Source organism: Calonectris borealis, chromosome 12 (assembly GCF_964195595.1).
Source record: "Calonectris borealis chromosome 12, bCalBor7.hap1.2, whole genome shotgun sequence".
Taxonomy (NCBI): domain Eukaryota; kingdom Metazoa; phylum Chordata; class Aves; order Procellariiformes; family Procellariidae; genus Calonectris; species Calonectris borealis.
The window spans coordinates 477890-499216 of record NC_134323.1 but is presented as its reverse complement, the minus strand read 5'-3'; the positions used below and the strand labels follow the sequence as shown (position 1 = coordinate 499216).

General features: G+C 56.6%; 1 protein-coding gene across 1 annotated transcript; it reads right to left on the bottom strand.

Annotated features, from left to right (window-relative positions):
• Window positions 1-252: 252 nt before the first annotated feature.
• Window positions 253-14383, bottom strand: ENKD1 (enkurin domain containing 1). The gene is made up of 8 exons (XM_075160783.1): window positions 14230-14383; window positions 9487-9611; window positions 8975-9199; window positions 7522-7694; window positions 3976-4137; window positions 2636-2805; window positions 1565-1701; window positions 253-1112 (listed from the first exon to the last, which is right to left on the bottom strand). Exons 2-8 carry the CDS (start codon window positions 9569-9571, stop codon window positions 952-954), a joined length of 1113 nt encoding a protein of 370 aa, XP_075016884.1. The 5' UTR covers window positions 9572-9611; window positions 14230-14383; the 3' UTR covers window positions 253-951.
• Between the last annotated feature and the right edge of the window lie 6944 nt (window positions 14384-21327).

Here is a 21327-nt window from a genome sequence, read left to right as displayed (position 1 = left end):
TGGCACCTGCCCAGCCTTGTCCTGCTGGCCCACGGACTGAGATCTGGCAGGACTTCGCACAGTCTCCGCTCCAAGTCCACCAGCACCCCAGCGCTGTGAAACCTCACCTCCCTGGGCACTTCGGGCTTCCGCAGAAAGCGGGACCAGGACCCACGGCTCTCCCCCTGCCTGCGCTACATCAATGCTGCTGGTTTCTGCTGCCCACCACACTCCTCAGGCCCTGCTGAGCCCACCAGGAGCCGCGCACGCACTGAAAGAGGGAAACAACGCTTTATTGGAGCATGTCCTGCCCACAGACAACAAAGGCTTTTCCAGACATCCTGCCAGATCCCCCTGCAAGCCAGCCCAGCTCTTCCCTGGGCAGGAAGGACTGAAGCTCTGTGCCTCTTTGTTGTCCCCAAGCTGTCCCCGAGCTGCTGAGCCAAGCCAGCAGGTCGGAGGGTGCTGGCTGCGCGAGCAGGATGGGCTCAGGACCAGGGCACGCGCGGCAGAGGTACAGCACAAGGTTTTTGTGCGGAAAAGTCTGCAGGTGCCCAGAACGAGCCATGACCACGGCCCAGCTCAGGAGAAACAGGGGGACAAGGAACACCACAGGCAGCAGGACAGGAGACCTCCTACCAGTTTCTAGAAGTGGGAAAAAATGGACAAGGGAAAATAAGAGGTGATGCCGAGGATCCGGAGCAGAGAGCTAACCTCTGAGAAGTCAAGGAGCACAGACAACTGTTCTCCAGACCACAGAGCGGAGAGTCTATTAGGGCATCTTCCTCCCTTTTCCGTGGACAAGACACAGCACTGGAGGCTGAGCAAGAGATGCCGGCTGCACGTCGGACCTGCGTGGGCCCAGGGTCCTGAACTTGCCTTCCTCTCCCTCCCTCCCAAAGTGATGATCCTCCCTTCCCAGCGATGAAGGATGCTCACGCAGAGCAGCACAACACACCCAGCCCCACCGGCTCAGGAGTCCAGCTTGATGAAGACCTTGGGCCTCGAGAAAATTTTGATGGCCTCTTCTATCTGGGAGAGCTTCCTCTCCAGCTCTACCCGCCTCTTCTGCATGCTGAGGTTGTCTGCACGCATTGGCAGCATCACCAGGTCCTTTATCAGCTGATCCTGGCCTGGAAAAAAAAAACCCAACAAGCTGTGTAAGTGGAAGAGCAAAGAAATCCATCGTTTTCCTAATGCTATGACCTCATCCTCAGTCATGAAAGTGGTGGCAGCACTGGAACAAGGACTTAGAATACCCATCCTTCTATTCAAAGCTCAGCTGGATGAGGACCCGAGTGACCTGCTCCGGCTTTGAAGAACCAAGGATTGGACTAGAGACCTCCGAAGGTCCCTTCCAACCAAAATCTGTCTATCATTTTCAGAGCAGTCCTGTAACCTGCGGGTCCCATCAACCTGAAGGAGATTGCTCTTTCCATGCACACAGCTCACACCCCAGCTACATGAATTATTCCAGGCAACTCTCCAAGCGGCAGGAATCTGTGCCCCAGAACTCTCTCCTCCCTAACCCTGACTAGGATCGCCTGTTTTTCTGAGCTGGAATCCCGGTTTCTTTTCCTCTTACTCTGCTTCAGATTGCTGAGGGTCTCCAGGCGCTGGCCCTCCGGCATCATGGTATGACCAGGTGGCGTGTCAGGGTCTGGCAGGTTCCGCAGCCGCTCCTCCGTCTGCCTGCGCCACAGCTCCTTCCTCTCCAGCAGGCTGGCGAGGCAAACGAGGGCGCGCGTCAGCACATCTGGCAGGGGGGGTCGCCCAGGGATGCGGGCAGAGGCCAGGGATCGAGCCCTTCAAACCCCGCTGGTCTCCGCGTCACTGCCTGGGGACCACAGAGACCCACCCCGCCGGCACGCGCCCTGGCCTGGAGGGATACACCCGGGTTTAGCCCGCGTGCAGGGACTAGCAAACACACTCCCCATGCACTGAAGGGCTGCTGGAAGAGACGCATGAGGCCGACAGGAGCTCCTCGAAGACCAGGGCTTCTGCTCCTCGCTTCTGGCCCAGGCCACTGAGTCCTCTCAAAGCCATCTGTGGGCCAGTGACGGAATGAAGTTGGACAAAGTGGCTCACAGCCAGGGATGCTGGCAGAGAACAGCAGGCACAGCAGAGAGCCAAAGGACTGACGCCACGGCCAGTCCTAGCACAGGGTCACACAGGAACTGTTTTCCACTCAGAACCCCAAAATGCAAGTCACTAGTTGGACGTTCCTCAGACTCCGGGTCCCAGGCAGGACGAACGCTGCGAGGCGGAGCAAGCCATCTGCCTCTCCAAAACCAGCCCTTTTAATACTGAAGCTACGGCATGTGGAGCAAGGCTGACGAAGGGGCAGGAGCACATTTCTCAGAGCACACAGAGCATCCCCACATCAGCATCATTGTACGACAGCAAGCAAGGGAGGAGGAGAGAAAATTCTTTCTCAGCCCAGTCACGCTGGCCATGGAATGCTCGTTAAGTCAAGAAACCAGGAGGGATTGCATTTATTCCCCGGGCCACAGTAAATTGCACTGCTTGCATATGGCGAGGCTTGGATTGCCTCTGTCCCCAGCCCCCCCGTCTTTCTACGCAGAAGCTGGGGGACGTGGTGAAGGGAAGTGGGCTGTTACAGAAAGTCTTGCGGACCAGACAGGAGCATACGTACTACTGGGGAACGTGGCCCTTTTGCTTGGCGTTGTACTCTTCCTGCTCCCGGTGCTTCTGTTCCAGCAGCTCGGCCAGCGCCTGCAGGGACTGGGAGCGCCGCAGCGGGGCCCGCTTGGCGTTGCGGGCGTTATGCTTAATGAAGTCGATGCTCTTGCCCTCCACCTGGATCTGGAAGAAGAGAGAGGGAGGCAGCGGGGGCCCTCCCGGCACACGCAGACAGGCAGCTGGTCCCCACAGGGGACAAAGCAAAGAGGCACCCTCACAAGATACAGAATTGCAGGTGTATTACCACGGGACGGGCATACCCTCAGCCCATCCCACCTCAGGAGTCAGAGACAGAGGCAGGAGCTATGGCCATGTTTTGAGAAGAAACCAGTGCCAGAATAAGTGCCAGAAACGCCTGGGGTGCCATGGTTTGCCTGGCACCAAAAGCCGTCTTTTTGAGGTCCCCAAGATGACCCCATGCCCTCAAAGCCAAAAGGACAGGAAGAACCAGGCTTGACATAGTCCACGTGGCTCCTACTGCTGTGTTTTGAGCCGTACAGAGCTGGCAGAAGGTCAGGAGAAAAACTGGTCGGGCCCTCGCCAGACCAGTAACTGCAAGAGAGCCCCTGGCAGAGCAGGAACTTAGCTAGTCCTTGGGGGCACTTCCCCAGAGACGGCACCCTCTATTGCAGCTCCTCTGATGGTCAAGACAGGGGAGAAGGTTGCTGGGTTTGAGTTTAAAGTTTTCTTTTCTTGGTTTTCCTCCTTAGGAGTTTATGTCCTGTTTAAATTAAGTCACTCCATGGCATTTGGGAACCAACAAACCGACAACCCCACACTAGCCAAGGAAAGACGACATGAGTCACGGAGCAGTTGAGGACCTCCCAGACAAGACTACCTGACAGCTTTAATTGTTAATACTGATTTAACTCTCCTTACTAAAAAGCACACCCATTTCCCAAATTTTTATCTAACGTCCAGAAGCCACAGTTGCTTTGATTAAGTGGGAGCAGTCTCCAAACCCCCAAGACCTCCTGCAAAGCCCTAGGAAGAGCAGATTTGAGATCACTGGCAGTGAGGAGGTGGGATTTTCAAAATGAACTTCACTATCTCTTTAACTCTGAGCAAGGATGAAGCCAGAGGGTAGTATTAGCAATCCTGGAACGCCCATGTCACCGCCCCAGTGACCAAGGCCCTGTTCCTTCCCTTCAGCCAGGAACAGTATTTACAGATCTCCCTGTTCACGTAGCACATCTGACCCAACACTTCAGAAGAACACATGAAGAGTTCAAAGCAGGAGCAACAGATAAGTGCCAGACACCCCTGGGAGCATGCAGTTAGCGGGCAACTCACCTTGGTTTCAGCACCCAGTGCCTCTGGATCCTCCGTGCCTGCCCCTGCTTTCGTTCTGGCAGGCCTTGGGGAGAGCGGTCTGCATGGCTTGATCCCAGGGCCACAGCGAGAATACGCCCTCAGGAATTTCAGAGCCTCTGGATTTGGAGGTGGGGAGCTCTCCTGGGAAAGGCGAGAAAACACACACTAGCAGAGGGGAGCTGGAGCAAAGAGAAACCCACCCAACAAAGTCTGGGTGGTCAACCACAAGTTTCCAGCAGGCAGATGACAGCACGCTCTTTCTGCCGTGACTTGGCAGAATTTCTTGGGGAAAGGCCATCTGTACGCAGCCAGCAAAGGCCAAACAGACTGCCTACAGCAACAGATCCAGACCTGGCAACCGAACTTTGTAAAGAAACGCTAAAAAAAGGGGGAAAAAATCTGCAGAAACACGCAGTTGGATCAAACGCATGCGCAGCATTGACTGGGGAGTCCCTCTTTGCTGACTAATCTGGCAGGCAAGAAAGGAGAGCAACACCAGACACCCACCAGACCTAGGGACAGTTTAAACGGATGGACAGTCCAAGCTGACAATGATCCGTCTCCTTAAAAAGCAGAAATCTTCCTGTGAAAAGGGCAAATGGCAGCATGGAGGAAGCGTGCTGGAAGTCAGGAGACACATGCCAGTCTCCCTTGTTGGCAACACTAGGGAACTTGAGCTCCCAGAAGAAGCCGTCCCACCTTCATAAGTCCAGAGCGTGCTGCAGAGCCTGCTACAGCAAGCTTTCATGAAACGGCACAGGTAGGCATGAAGCTGACACAAATTAGATGCTGTTCTCAAGCGCTGTTCTGTTCAGCACCCCAAATCTGTGGTTATCCTATTCTAGACAGAAAGAGGAATGGAGAGAGAGGGGGTCTGGTAGTTTTGGGAGGGCGGAATTGCATCTGGGAGGCGTCTTCAAAGGCCGTGGTTAGCGCTGGCACAAGGCGACACCGCTTGACGTCTAACAGGCGGCCTGCGACAAGGCTGTCTGAGGCAGTCCCCAAACAAACCCTGAAAACTGGAAGGACGCTGTGGCAAGCGGGTGACCTTAGATAAATGCAACCGGTGCACTGCTCTGCTCGTGGCAGGAACAGGAACGGCACAGGGCAGCCGCCAGATCCGCACCCACGGCCTCGGCTGCTCTCTCAGCTGAACGGCAGTCCCCTTGAGGCAGATTCCTCGTTGCCTGGCCTTGGCAGACCTGAAGACTGAAGGTAGGATAGGACAGGAACATCAGTAATTTTGGTGTAAGGACCAGGGTAGGCGATGCCCTCAGCACTGCCTAGGCTGATCGGGCTCCAAAGATGATCAGTCTTTTCTCAACAGGAGCCAGGAGACCCAGATCTCTCCGGTAGGTTCATGAGAAGCCTTTACCCAGTGCGGTCGGTTAGAAGTCAAGTAAGCCTGTGACCTTAGGAGCGTGCTAGCAGAGCGCAGCGTGCCCCATCGTCCTCCACAGGAGCACTGAGACTGCCAGAGCCCTCTTCAAGGCAGCTGCTACGATTAACAGCCTCGGGGACAGATGAGAGAGAAGAAACTCCGTGTTAGACATCATCCTAACAGAATCAACTTCAACTCTGAGCAGCAGCTCTACAGAGGACGGAGCTGGAGATCCTTCACGGGGAACACCTCAGCTCTAGGAGAGTCACAGCAACAGTTAAAGCAAGGTGAGTCAGCACCAGGGCCTCCTGCCACCTCCCTGGAGGAATCTGCAGAGCACAAGTAACGCACCACGCAGAAACTGCCTGCACAGAGACCACCTCCTTTCCCCAAAACAAAAGAAGAAATGATCTCAGTCTTCCTCTAACCCGGAGGATTTGTCAAACAGGAGCGTAGGCTTGTGTTCCTAAAGCACACGTGGGTTTGCTCCTGTGTGTGGAAGGGTCACGGACGTCAGCGAGGTTGGTGGTGGCACACCCGGGAAGAAGGGACACAGCATTTGGAACCACTGGCTTGGAAAGCATCTTGCCAATTTTTGCAGTTGTTATCTACACACATGATTTTGTGTCAAAAGTTGGCCTGAAGGCCACAGACCAGAGGGAAGCGATGCGAGGACGAGGAGGAACTTGAAGGCTCCATCTCGGGAAGGGAGCACCAAGGGAAGGCTGTGTAAGTGGCAGTGCTCAGGCGTCACCCAGCTTGCACCCACCGTCTGCACAAGCAGCAGCTCGCTGTGTCGCTCCTGTCCACACAGCCTGGATGGCTGCAAAGACAGGACAGGGACAGAGACTGAGAAGGCTACCGGGGACTCGCAGAAAGACAAAGCCCTCTCCTGGCAGCCGACAACTCCGAGGCCGATGGGAATGCAGGATCCAACAGTTCAAGGCTACTCTGGAGACCCAGCAGCCCTGCACTTCCCCTCCCTCAGGGAGCTGCTCCCACAGGAGGCTGCGCTGGAAGGGAGCCCCAAGGCCTCTGCGCCAGGAGGTCCCTATGATGAGGGTGGGCACAACCCGCCATGTGGTGGGAACCAACCCCATCCATAGGAGCCGCAGTGCCTATTTCTGGAAAAAGGAAGAGAACAACTGAACACAGAGGTCACCTGGATGACAGGGGTCTCCCAGATCCAGACTGATGACAGTGGATCCACCCAAAGATAGCGATGGAGCTCTTCTTCCCTCTCCCAGTGGGCCTTTACTTCCTGCACAAACTGGTACACTTACTGTAGGCAGGCAACTGCTTTGGTGCATTTTGCAAAGCCCTCCAACAGAGGCACCATTTAAACACGAGGAACCCACCAGAGGAGAAAAAATTATCCAGAGAAAGAAAACGAAAGAAGCCAAAAGTGAACCAAAACCTTCACAAAGCCAGACACCCGCTCGTTTCTGCAGTGGAGAAAGCCCGAGGAAACGAGGCACGGCCCCGCACTCCTTCTCCCACAAGCGGACAGGAGGTACGTACACCCTTGCAGGTTGTGGTGGAGCTATGAGGCCTCCACCTTGCTGGCCTGGAGATGTCTGTGTGCTCCCACTGTGCAGTGGTTATTCACCAGGACAATCGCTCAGAGAAGAAGCTGGAGATATACGGCCCGCTGTAGGTCCACAGGGTGGTAAGAGTTAGACGCAGCCAGAAGACCTACCTCTGAGGACCATGATCTGTGGGGCAAACCCCAGGCTAGCATTGCCCCAAAGGGAAGCTGCAAAGCCGGCTGGATGCACCTCTAGACAGGGAATACGGCTGTGAGGGCTGCTCTGCACCCCCAGGAACCGCCTGGAGATCCCTAACAACCAAAGGGCCAAGTAGGAGCCTCCAGATGAGATTTTCCACCTCTCAGCTTCCCCTGCGTGGGGGGGTCTACATGGCCAGACGGGATGGGGATTATTACAGCAATCGCTCTCCAGACCCAAGCCAAACGTTCTCGCTCAGCGGACAGCCCCACTGTCACATCTGCCCACTGTGCTTCAGCACCAAGTTGCCCCCAGACCCGTAGGTTCTGGGACTCCCCCATTTCCACCATCCCAAAGAGCCTCACGGCTGAACTGCATCCCAGGCCAGGAGAGTTCAAGAGCTCAGTGGGTACCGACCTGCAGTTTGGCCTTCACCTTTGACTCCACGTTTTCATATTTCTGGGATTTCCACAGAGCTTTCACAGGCTTGGGCTGGCCGTGCTCTTGGGCTCGCTCCTTCTCTTTGCACTTCTTCTGAATCTCCTTTATTCGCCTCACATTTTCCTTCTCGTGGTCTTTGGACTCTTTCCCTGCACAGCAAGGGGAGACACAGCCTTCACCCCTCAGACACTGCCAAGGGATGCAGCTCTTGGAGCACTGGCCCCAAAGCCCACAGCTCCATCTCCAAAGCTGGTCCGACCCCCCATAGAAATAGCAAGCTCCCCCTCTCCTGCAGACCAGGCAATCTGTGCATTTTTCCCATGTTAGATGCACTCTCCCGGACGGAGCCTTTTCTGCCAGAGGATCCCACAGTGCCCAGATGATGATCAGCACAGGTCTGTGCACATCACTGGCGCTCACAGACTCCCTTGCTCTGAGGGAGTGTGGCTTACTTGTCCCATTTTGGGCTACGCTAGACAAGCCATGCCAGCATCCTCTCGAGAACAAGGTCAATTCCCAGTTCAGCATCCCATTCTGAAGAGAAGAGTGGGCTGGTTAATGGCAGCTGCAGAGCCTTCAACCTGTGCTGTTCCTGGTTTGAGGCTCAGGGTCAGCCATTGTCCCACATTCAAGTGGACATAATCAAGACTACGGAGTGTATTTTTTGTTTTCGAATCAAAAATGATCCTTCTTTGGGCTCCCCAAGGCAGGGAAGATCTCAGCTGATGCAACCAGACCCTCTTCCATTCCCCTCCTGCTTTGGCACAGCAGTTGTGGCAGCCACCAGCTGGCATCCACCACGCTGGCACCAGGTGGGGCTTGGGGCAACGCCAGCACATGAAGCCAACCAAGTGGCATGCGCAGCCTTATCTCCTTCCCGGACCTCTGGACGTACTCTGGGTGAGCTCCCTAGAGAAGGGAACGTCTTTCGCAAAGATGTTCCCAGTATCTACGTATACAGACAGTCTTCCCAAACCCTGCCTGGCTTCTGTAACAAGGATTTCCCCAGGTTGAACCACCTTTATATATTAAGATTTCACTTGATCCATCTTTAAGTTTGACTATAAAGACACATTATATTCAGAGGCAGCAAACTAGAAGGGCTTGATTTACTTCCAGCATCTCTCAATAGTCTGCCATCCATGACTAGTTCCTCAAGTCAAAATTAAACCGCATCTTTTTTACAGTCCCTCTTCCCACTGCAGACCTGGGCCAGAGTGGAGTCAGGGCGGCCGCAGCAGCACCCGCTCCAGCACGGGTGACGGCCCAGGGACACCACTGCCAGGCCAAATGGAGGAGATGGGACGACCAGCCCTGCAAAGCTCAAGCTCTCCTCAGGCAGCAGAGCCGAGGAACCCACCCAAATCCCTGACGCTTCATCCCTGGCCCCAAACGCAGCTCAGGCCAGCAGGGACTCAGCTGTACTTACTCTTGAATGGCAACCCCCCACCAAGGGAGATCCCTTCGAGCTGCAGTAAGAGACTGAGCGTCCCCTTCTGTCCCTTCTCCAGAAAATCCTTTCCACTGGGGCGAATGCGAGGGGCTGGCTGGATCTGGCGGGCACTGCCCAAAGCGGGGTATGGGTTCGGAACTGGGTCCAGGGGGCCAAAGGTAAAATCCAGCTTCTGAGCATTTCCTTCCAGCCTCCCTCGAGCTACAGAGAAAGAGAAGGAGATTATTGGGAAACGATCTCACCTCACCTGTGGTTTTCTTCACCCAACAACGCTGAAGACCCCCTCTCCACCTCTCCCTTATGCCTTCCCATCTTTCAACCAGCTGTACAGACCAACTTCAGGATCACCATCCGCGAGGCAGCAGAAGCACCTGCACTAGTGTGAGCGGAGACTGTTGAGGACGCCAGAGAATAAGGACATCAAATGGACACGCTGCGTCATGCCAAAGTACAAAACCACACATTTGTAACAAGCATCAAGCACTCACCTGAGAAGGGGCGTTTGTAATAGTTTGGAAAGAGCGTAGGGTCTGGAGGAATGGGTCCAGAAATCCTGGATGGCCCTTCACACATCCTGCCGTCGCTCTGCCTCCGCCACGGAAACCAGCCAGCACTGAGAACAGAAAGAACAGGGCTCGCGGAGCCACTGAAAAGCTACATTTAATATATACATTGGAGAACTTCTGACCTTCATTAGAGAGCTCACAACCAGCTACAGAGATGACCTGCAGGTAGGAAACCACCCCAAATTGGACTCCATGCAAGTGAGGCAAGGGATCAAGCACCACTGTCCCTATTGTGGGGCGAATCAACATTTTTACCGGCGTTGAACCTGAAATGTCCGCGGCTGCTGTAATACCGGTATCTTCAGTACAGAAAATCCTTCCTGGCTTTGCTCTCCCATATGGGAACATTTAATGCAGACATGCAAGCAGGAGCTGAGCCGCTATAGCTGCCCTGTGAGCCTTCAGTGAATAGGAAACACAAGGTAACTGGATATCACCTGACACAGTTTAGCCTTAGATTTGAATTATCTTGCACTTCGGGCTCTTTCTAAACAGCTCCTGTGGTTCAAACACAACCCACCCAAAGCAAGCTGAGGCCCCTGCCCCGCACAGGTAAACCCCTCTGCTGTATCCTCCGCCAGAGACACACCAGTGCCGTCACCACCCTTCAGCAGGCTGGGACTGAACCTCAAAAGGACCCGAGACAAAACCCTTCACTCCAGGACCATGTAGGGGCAGACGTTGAATTTCTGGGGAAGAGTTCTGAGACAAAAAGACCCCAGCTGGTCTCTCGGGTCTCGGGGAAAACAGAGGGTTACCTGTTTAGCAAAACATCTTTTTCATTTCTAAATAACTTTTCAATGCAGATCAACAGGGACCAGCACAGATCCGCAAACCCCTGCCCTGGCCCGCCCCAGTCCCTGCTGCCCCTCTCCTCCCCACCACAGGAGGAGCACAGATCCTTCCAGCACAGGAGCAGCCAATATCTGTTTCCTCGCGATGCTCTCTAAGATCTAGCGGACAGCATTTTATTGCCTACAAGAAACTTGAAGGACTTGCTCCCCACTCAGAAAATGAGGATGCAGGATGCCGCACCAACAGGCACAGACTGCCGGTGAGCTTTTGGCAGATGCCACAAGAGCCTCGAGACCCCATCAGAGTCACGCCATGATTCTGACAGGCGCCAGGGCAGCTTGGCTGGCGTCACTGCTGTAAGAGCTGGGGCTACAACCTGCATGCCCTGACTCCCGAGGCAGTAATTTAAAGATTTCTGAGACAACTCTACGGGAAGAACCCCTTTCAGGATCCTCGGCATGCCAGCACTGATGGGACGCAGCATCTGCAGTTTAATTTATAAACCAATAAACGATCAGTCCAAGGCTGAGTGAGTCTGAGACATAGCAACTAATGCACTGCAGTCTTCCTTGCTAAATCACCCCTGTTGACATGAGACCCATTAGCAAAAAGCTGTTATTCATCTCCCAGACACAACTGCAGAGGCCATGTAAGCAACGCTGACTATTGCACACCAGCATGCATGTACAGACTGTACCCAGCTGCTCTGGAAAAGCTATTTCTGAAGAGCAGACACAGGCTCTCAGCCTGAGAAAAAAGGACACGACACTGTCTTGGTATTATTTAATCTCCTTGACAATGGATCTAACTAAGCCAGAACAGGCTCTCTTATTCTAGAAAGAAAAAAGTGTTCACCGTGAGATGACTCCAGAACAGCTACTGGCCTTGAAATTCACTTCCGATCCTGATCTGAACTTGCCTTCAAACCCAGTGATTTACACGCAAAATGACAGGCTGAAATCAAGACCTGTAACAGAGCAGGCAATTAGTGTGGGGGATTGAAGGAAAGGCAAGTTGATGGGAGGCGGGGGATGGAAGGCTCGTTTTATACCTTCACACAAGTCACATTTCACGTCCCAACAGCACCCTGCCCTGCTGCGGGGAATTTGCAAATGACACCCACTCCCTGATTTGCAAGTCACATCGCCTCTGGATTGGGATCTTGCAAGATCAGACAACCTTATTACAATAGTAAGCATCTTGCCTATCTAGGTACCTCCAGCAAACTCAACCTACGTGGGACACAAGCCCCTAGCATCAGTCTCCCAGCCCTGAGAAGAAGCGGCCAAGCCTCAGGTACCAATGATCCGTACAGACTTCCCAGGCTGCTGCCCTGCTCCCGCCGACCGCGAGCTATTCGGGGGACAGAAGTGAGAGAACACCACGGCTCATTTCTGCCAAAAGGGGATGTGCGGACCTTCCCTGCTGCCATTCCCACCCTTCTGCTTCATCTCTGTGACAGCTCCGTAGCGCAGACGGTCCTGTGCTGAGCCGATTCAGCTCACTACCGCTGCATGAAACAAGTCACTTCTTTTGCTGGGTTAGTTTTCTGCCTGTTTAACCTTCTGTCCAAAAGTAACCTGGCTGTTACCTCCACGGGGGGATCAGAGAAGCACTGGAGCAAGCACAAGGGAAACACAGCAGGAGCACGCGCTTATGAACGCAGAGGAGGGAGGAAGAGGGAACAGGCCAGCCCTTTTCAGCAGTGACCCGATGGCTGGCTCAGTCAGTCTGATCTGCACCCAGGAAAGCGTCTTCTTAGCACCGTGTTAGAAACCTAAACGTTAAGAATACAGTATCCGACCTGTTGCCTCCAGAAAGACGCTATTGAGAGCATTCTCAGGCTATGAGATGCAGGTAGGCTCTGCAAACGCAGTCTGGTTAAGTCCAGGTAAACAGATACATATAAGTGCAACTCCTCTCTCTTCTTAACCCCCTGCCAGACTGTAGAAGTTGCTAGGAAGCAGCGACGCTGCTCCTAGCCACAACCCTGTTCCCTGCTCACCTGAAATCAGCACAGCGACAAAAGAGGCGCAGGGCAGTTGCCAGAGTAACCCAACGACTTCAGCACTGCTCACTCACCCAGTCTGAGCCCGGCCGGCTGCTCGCTTCCCCGCCAGGACCACAGCTTAACCCTGGTCTAGGACTCAAGCAACGCAGGCTCCAGCCTGACCTCTCCCAGAGTGTCCCTGTAAGTCTCAGAACCATTAATTCGAGTCTTTGTGCCCTTTGCCCCAGCTTATCAAGTGGTAAAAATGCTACTTATGCCCCCGGTAAACTGAGACCTTTCAGAGCCCGCATGAACCACAGCTTCCTTTCGTGGCTTGTTTTTGGCATCGTAGTTAAGGAAACTACAAAACATGGGAACGGACAAGGCTTTGGCAGGTGTTTTTCACAGCCCTGAACCTGCTGCGTCTGACTCTGAAGCACTCCCTCTTCTTCACAGATCACATTTTCACTGTGCCTGGGTCTCTGGCCAGGAAGCTGCTACCACACACGGAGCTGAAGCAAGACCAGCTTCACGCCTTTATGAGCCAAGCTCTGCAAAAAGCATGGGAAAAAAAAATCCCACAGCTGTGATAAGCTGTGACAGGCAGAGCAAGTCATCTGCGGCAAATCAAAGGGCTTATCTCCATGCAGCTCCTCTTGGCTGTTTGCTTCCGCCCTCAGTAGTTTTAGCTGAAATGGAAGGAAGCACCAGGATAACCTCTGTGCCCCAGGGCTGCACCAGAACAGGGGGGCACACGGGTCCGGGGCCACACCTCCTGCAGAACTGGGGGTCAGGAAATGAGGTCTATGTGCTGTGAACCTACCCAGTGATGTTAGTCCGGGCCTATGCTTTCCCCTTGCTATCCTCTGCAGACTGCAACGGGAGAGATTAGTATTCGCCTTTTAATACTATTCCCCGTGCAGGTTCCCCCAGGTACCACCAGCTCTTCCCCACTGCCAGTCTCCAAGACCCATTTTCTCTTTTGTCTCTCTGAAAACAAAGGGGTCCAGGTACGGGGGTACAGCGGTGCCGTCGTTTGCACGTGGGACATCTGTTCTCTAGGAGCTGGGCACGTGTCCACCAACAGCTCTTTCGGAACAAAGCCAGCTCGTACAGTCTGCCCAAGCCGTCAAACACGTGTCCTGCAGCAGCAGCCTCAAGCAGGAGGTGAACGAGGGCTGCGCTCGGCGCTGGAAGGTGGGCAGAGACTGATGTGGGTATTGCAGAGCTGCAGCCAAGCCCTCTCTCAGGAGAGCAAGGAAGGACGACACAAGAGCGGCCCCACCTTAACGCGTGGGATTCCGCTCCGATGCAAGGACGAGCCGCGCGCCGGGCTGACGGGACCCGACGTGCAACACCGGGTCCAGCGACGGAGACTGCAGCTGCGCCTCGCGGTCCACGCTCTCCCCCGGCTGCGCTGCCAGGGGAAACCAACACCGAGCCAGTCCTGGGGCACGGGCTGAGGTCCAAGACCCCGCTGAACAGCGCTGGATACCCCCAAAAAACCCCTTCTTCGCTCCTTTCATTCCCCGTGTGCCTGGGGAGGGGGCGCGGGGGAGGCACGGCCAGAAACGCAGAGCTGGGGGTGTCGGAGCGGGGCTGCCCGCGGGGGCGGGCAGGAGCCCCCAGCGCTTCACCCAGGGGGGCAGCCCCCCTTCCCCGGGGCTGCAGGCTGTGGCCAGGGCTGCGCTTCGCCCCTCCTGCCCTCGGAAGGGGCACGGCGGCCCCCAGCCCCCTGTTCCGGCATTTCCCAGACCGGCTCCCCCGCAGTCCCCGGCCTCTGCCGTCCCGGTGCCGCGCTGCCCGGCGGACATCCTCGGGACAGCCCCCGGGCACTGGGGCCCGTGAGGGATCTCTCCGGCTCCCCCGAGAGGACTCACCGAGGGAGGCCGCAGAGAAGCTCTCCCGCCTGCGGCCCGGGGCGAGGGGCTGGGGCCGGGGGGGGACGGGCCCAACGCGGGGCCGAGGAGGCCGCGGCTTTGGGCCTCGACTGGATCCGCCCGCCGGGAGCCGAAGGCCCGGCCCCGCCGCGCTCCCGGCAACCGCCGCTTCCGCCGGGAGGGGCGGCGGGGCCAGGGCGGGCCCCGCCCGGAGCGGCGGCGGGGCCGGGGCGGCGGGGCCGGGGCGGCGGGGCCGGGGCGGCGGGGCCGGGGCGGCGGGGCCGGGGCGGCGGGGCCGGGGCGGCGGGGCCGGGGCGGCGGGGCCGGGGCGGCGGGGCCGGGGCGGCGGGGCCGGGGCTGGTTCAACCCGCTGGCAGCTGCGGCCCGGCGGCGGCAGGACGAGAGGGCCCCCCTGGCTGGGGCTGGCTCTATAGCGAGGGTTGATCTCCCGCCCGTGCCCCCAGCCTCCTCTGTCCCCGAGGTTTTTGGGGAGGATCCCGCCGGACTTCGCTGCCCGCCGGACTTACACCCCCCGGCCGCTGGACCGCTGGCCTTCAGGGCCTGGGGAGGAAGGGAGCTGGGGGCCAGAGGGGTACCCCAGCCTTCGCAGGACCGAGGAAGTCTCTCTCTAGAGCTGTCTCTATTTACGTGCTTACCCTGCAGCTTGGAACGAGGCTGGTGCAGTGGATCAAAGCACCTATAGCAAGCAAAAAATGTGGGAATGGGCTTCCCAGTATCCAAACTTCAGTGCGTAACGGTGCGTATCTCGGAAGAAAACCCTGAAAGGCAGTTACAGAAGGAGTCTTGAGGTATATTTTGCTGAAATATTTTCTCCTTTCTGCAATTTTTCTTTCCAAGTCAAGCAGCTGAATAAATCGGGCTTAGGGCGTGCTTGCCGTCAAGCTGAAAGGCCGTTGTTTGCTGGGCGAGCGCAGAAGACCCCCTTGGCTTGGTCGAACGAAAAGTAGCAGAGTGACCACACTAGCCAGGTTTGCTGCACCAGGAGACCACGGTGTGCGGGGATGTGTTTGCCCATAACCACGCTTCCCTCGTAACGGTACATCTCGGCGCCATTGCTCTGGACATGGGTGGTTAAACAAATTTCAGAGCATTTATCGCTGAGCAGAGGAGACACGGGTGCTGGGGTCAGCCTTCACCTGCTGAAGCACCCCTTTGATTGCCACATCACTCTCTCCAGGCTATAAAATGCCATCGTGATGATAAAGGAGCTGTGCAAGAGCCTGTTTCTCCTGTATGATGGAGACAGGGACCACTTCTCCGCTCACAGTCAGCCTCTCCTGAACGCTCCACGGTGCAAAAGTCACACAAAATCCTGGCATTTTCCAGGCTGCTGGCTTGAGGGGTGGGACTTGGTGCTGGTCTCCATAGACCCCGCAGCAGCGTTCACGGGGAGGGGGCCACCGGGGTCCTTCATCCCCATCGGAGCAGGGCTGTCAGCAGTGCCAGGTCGGGATGGCCACAGCCATGTCCCGCAGAGCCCTGCCGTCCCTGAGGACGGAGACTCCCCATCTCCTGGTGACCTTTCCCAGGGCTGCAGCGTCCCCAGGACCCCTGAACCTCTGTCACCACCGCGGCCAGGCCCATCGGCCCAGCTCCACTGCATCCCCCAGGTGCCGGGGAACATCCCCTGGGCCCTCTCCAGTTTCTCCACCTCCCTTCTCACACAGGAGCCCAGATCTGTGGGACCTATTGCCGGCACGTCCCCCGTGGGGGTTAACGGTCTTCTGGAATCTCCTGCCCAACTGATGCCTTCAAACCGTCCCCAGAGCTGAGCCTGGGGTACAGGGGAGGCTCAAAGGGGAGAGGTGGGAGGACAGGCTTGAAGTGACACCGCTCATCCCGTTACCATGACTTAAAACACTCGCGGCTGGCTTTTGCAGCTTTCAGTGGCCTATGCCAGTCCTCCCCGTGCTGCCTTCGGGGCACGGGGCCGCTTCGCCGGAGGTTTCGTGGCTGGACAGGGAAGCCGGCGTCTGCGGGGGCCGGTGGTGAGATGCTCGGGGCGGGTAATCGGTGCCTGCAGCCTCGCAGGGTTGCGGTCGGTCAGCGGAAATGCTGAAATCACATTTAGATGTCCGTTTAACAGACAAACAGGGAATGAATTCAGGAAGGAGGTTAGATCAGAAAGGGATAGTCCTTAATATATCAGAATATAATGGTCCTTTTTAGACACTAAACCTGTGTAGGGGCTGCCCCACCTCGTTCCCGGTGGAAGGGGAGGCAATGCCAAGGCTTTGGCCAGGGGCTGGGTGCAGATGGTTGGCCTGAAGGAGGTAGAAGGCAGAGGTGCAAGGTGTGCTGGAGCAGTTGGGGTCTTCTGGCAGCTCAGGGTGGGGTGGGGAGGGCCTCGGTTACAGGTTTACTGAACAAGTGGGGTGCTGGAGCCGGGGGGCTAATGGCTGAGCTCAGCACTGGGAGGTTTTCACCTCCCTGCGTCCCCGGGTGTATTGGGAGAGCTCCTAGGGACGGCTGCTTTGGAGCAGCTCATGGGGGCCTTGTGCTGGGCAGAGATGAGCCCCCCCAAAGCCACCACCCAGACGCAGGCCTGGGAGGGGGAACCGCTGCCCCTCAGCAGGGAGAGGCGGCTGGTGCCCACGTCCCTGTGGAGGGGGCTCACCGCGGCCTGGCACAGCCGTTGGGGTGAGCCCCCGTGCCAAACCAAACACTCATGGAGACGTTGGTCTGCACGCAGACCCCGCCGGTGGCCTAGAGCATCTGCCATGTCAGCCCCGGTGCCGGAGCCTCCTGCCCTGGTGAGGAGCCCCGAGGAGGGGCAGCGCGGCAGCCGGGAGCCTGGGCACGTCCTCGCTCAGCTCTCTGCAGCCCTGGAGAACCCAGACGTCAAAGCTTTGGAGGTGAAGGGCGATGCCGCGTTGGACGTGGGAGTTGCAATGAGCACAGGCTTTGTTCCCGAGCGCCATGAGCATGGCACTTGCCCCTGTGCGAGCCTTGTGCGCGAACATGGGATCCCGATGTGCGCCGAAATTTGGGGAGGGGGAAGGAATGGGAAAAGCTCCTTTCTGTAGCGGGTGGATGTCCCTGGGGCTGGGTCTGCTCCCCAGAAACAAAAGGCATGATGTTACTCCCAAGTCTTTCTCAAACTGAGAGAAATGACCCCAAATAGTTATCTGCGAGCTTCTAATCAAGCTGCATGAAATGGCAGCTGAGTAAATTCCAGCCATCTCCTTGTAGAGCGTTTTTCTGCCCTGGTGGCATGCTCGAGGGTGTCCCCAGTTGCTGCTTGGGGCCTGGTGGTGCCACTGTGGGTGATGGGGGGCAAGGTGGCAACCAGAGCCCCAGGAGGGCCAGCGGGACTCTTGGGGCCACCCAGCCCCACGGTCCCACCCATCATAGACAGACACTGCAGTCGTGCAGGTTGGTCCCACTCACCAGCCAGCCAGGTTTGCCTCCAAGACCTTGGGGCCACGTTGGGGGTAAAACCCTAAATCCCGGTGGTTGTTAATGGTCAGCAAAGGGTCCAAGCCTCGGTGGCAGGGTCATCCACACCCGAGGAAAGCGGGTGCAGGGACTGGCAGGACGGGACCATCCCTTGCCAGTGCTGTCCCTCGTGTCCGCCGCAGTGGTCTGAGGACGGGCGAGGTATCCTTGTCCATGCCGAACTGTACGAGGAGGAGATGGGGAAGAACAAAGAGCTTTTCCCGGAGCTGGCGGATCTCAGCTGTGTCACGGCGCTGCGGGCCTGGCTGCTAGCCTACGGTTTCAAACTCAAGGGGGCAAAGTAAGTCACCATGTTTCCTTCGCGAGCCAGCTTCGTCCTGCAACGCAGCTTGGTTCACCGTGCCAGGAGCAGTCGCCAGAGAGGCCTGGGTCTGCCCCGGGCAGGCCGCGTTGCACGAGGGTGAAACAAGGTTGGGAGGAAGGGATGAACGTGGGATGGAAGATATTAGTATCCAGGATTTGTGGCTGGACATCATTCTGGTTTTATTTTGTTGAGAATCTAGGGAGCTCGGTTTGTAGCAATTTTGAGAGTTGCTTAGAGTTTAAAAGAGCAGATAAACCAGGGAAGGGAGAAGCCCAAAGAGTCACGGGGCTCATATTGGAAAGGGAATGGCAGCTATGGCAATGCAGTAGCCCGGAGCCATGCATCAGCCACAGTCAGTGACCACCAGCCACGTCCAGAACCAGCCAGGGAGCTGAGCCAGCACGGCCAGGGCAGGAGCAGCGAGGTGCCGGCCAGCCCCAGGCACGGCTGTGCCATAGCATGGGCACAGACCAAGGGGGAGGGCTGCACTTGGACGCAGCTCCTGTGCCAGGGCATGGACCCCCCCCCCTGAGGTGCCGCAGGGCTCCGTCTCCCACCGCAGCCAGAGCCCTACCTGGCCGTGCCCCGCAGCTGGTTTCTGTCCTGCAGGGTCAACTCGCAAGTGCTCCTGTTGCAGCACCCTGATTTCCAGAGGGCACATCCCCGCGCCCAGGAGCCGGGCGCCCTTGGAGGCGATGCTGGCCCCTCTGCCGCACAGCAGAAGAAAAGGAAGAAAAAGAGACGTGCGAGCAGTCTGCGCCCCCCCAGAGGGGCCACGTCCCAGGACACGCTGGGTGAGCAAAGCTGGTGGCTGCAGCCGCACAAGCTGAACTGGGCTGGCACGGCGTGTGCTTTAGCTGACTTGTCTCAGGAATTACGCTGGTCTAAGGCTGGATCCATAGTACAAGAGGGTGGTCCCCAGCCCTTCTGCTTCTCCCGGACCTGGCAGCGTCCCCATGGGTCGGTTGATTACAGGGGCTCTGCCACTGGTGAGTTTTCAGCGGGGCACTGTGATGCCCAGGCAGGCTCGCCATGGCTCTTCCCTCCAGCTGCTCTTTTGTCTCTGGGATATGGCCATGTATCCCTGGCTTTTATTCCACCAGAAAGCCTCAGCTCAAGGGCATCTGCCTCCCCCTGCAGCCCTTGGTTCCTCTCTGGCAGGAGTAATATTCTTCCTCTCCTCTCAGGGCTGCAGCAGCCCGTGAGCTACAGCACAGCCCTGGCAGGGAAGGGGGTGTCAGCGCTGGGCTCTTCTTGTACCTCTCCAGGACAACTGCCGCGCCTGCGACCCTTGTACCAGTATATCAACTTCGACATGCCGGAGCTGATGCACCCAGCAGCAGAAGATGAAGTCCCAGGGCTGGCACTGCCAAGCCAGGTCCCTGGAGCCCCCGGGAGGGCAACTGCTCCACAGCTAGAGGGTGAGCTCCAGTAAGGTTTGCCCAGCTCCTGTATTCCCCAGGGAGCTGGCCTTGTCCTGCCCATGACCTGCTGGTCCCCGTAGCTCGCCCCCCAGAAATCGAGGCTTTGCCCTTGCCTGTGCAGGTTTTGTCACTTTATCCTGTTTCTTCTGCCCTTGCCCCTAGCTTTTAGAGAAGCGGCTTGGATGCCTCTGGGTCACCATTTGCAGCAGCTCTGCCCTTAAGTTTTCTCTTGAAGCTCTTAGGTGACCCAGCCGAACAGAGCAGGATCCTTCCCCTTAGGACAGCACTCTTCAGTTGACTCCACAGTCTCCAGGTTCCAGAGTTGTTTTCCAAGACTTGGTGGGACAAAGCCATGGCCAGCCTGAGCCGGAGCTGGTGACAGGCCTGCTCCAAGCAGGAGGTCAGGCTGGAGACCCAGAGCGGCCGTCCCACGCGTGCTGCTGGGACCTGGCATCCTGCTGGTGCGAATACTCAGCCTGTCTCCGCGGCTGGGCTGTTGATGTACTCACTCCTCTTGCAGATACCTGGGCCAGCGGCGCTCTGGAGATCCCAGCCCCAGGAGCGGGTGACAAATCCGTGCAGGTTGATATTGATAGGATGCTCAGATACGCAGCTCTCCTGGTGCCACCGCTCTTTCCTCAGTATAAATAGCCACGCAGCTGTCTGCCTCCTGTTTGGCTACTACAGCCTGACCTGCAGGGTGGTGATCATCACCTTGCCAATACAAATACAGCTGTGGGTTTATTGGTTTTGGGGTTTTTGTTTGTTTGTTTGTTTTGTTTTTTTCCTGGTTGCAGAGAACCTGACTTCTCTGAAAAAAAAGCAATTTTTTCATTATAAAATATTCCTGCACATCACTTGGCCTTAGGATGCACGTGCTGTCATTCCCTCCTCATGTGTGAAAAGCAGGAGCCTGGGGACCAGCTTTGAGCCTCGCCGCTGGAGATCACCCCGTGCAGGGGACACAGGAGGGGACGGTGCGGCGCTGCCTTTCTGCAGCAGGCAGCAGAGCGGGGCCTGTCCCCCTCTGCGAGCAGCACTAACCAGCAGGCGTTTCCACTACATCTGCGGTAGGCAAACAGGGATTGCACATCCAGATGTCACAACAGGGATCCGCCTCATCCAAAGGAGCGCTCCTTCGGCCACCCTCCCACCCTGCCTGTGCAGGGCAGCCGGAGGCTGCAGCCAGCCTACGAGAAGCCCGTTCCACCTCTCTGTACGCTTCTGCGGTCAGGTCTCCTGCTCAGCCAGGAGTCTTGGCAACCCTCCTTCCTCCGCTGGCATCACTTGGGTCTATCTGGAGATGCTTTGTGCTTCCTTCTACTCCTGTAGGAGTTGTACTTTAGGATTTTCTGCCCAGTACAAACATACTGACGAAGGCACAAAGGAAGGTTCTCAGTTCAAGGAGGGCAGCTTCAAAACAGATCCAGAACTGACATGAAATAAGCCAGAGCTCTTCTGTCTGAATGAAGGTGGCAACTTCCAGGCGAGCTCAGGAGACGTTATCTCACCTGCTTTACATAGCACATAGACATCACAGACATTAGGTGCTCAGAGCTGTGGAAGGGACACCAGCCCTCCACCTGTAAAGGAAGGTTTGCAGAGACGCAGCTTTCACTGCTCCACCTGCTGTAGCTGGGAACAGAGAATAAATTTCAACCATTTGCTTTCTTCATCCAGCTCACAGCAGAGATGAGATTGTGCAGAGCACAGGAGCAGCCACACCCCTACCCTTTAAAACAGTGTATCAGTAGACTTGTTTCTATCAGAGTTTTAATGTTTTGAAAGTAAATAAATACCCAAAGGTAAATACCTGATTCACACACTGAGCAAAGAAAGCGGTCCCATCAGTACTACGGGGATTTTGCTTCTTAGTTGGTGTCTTCCAGC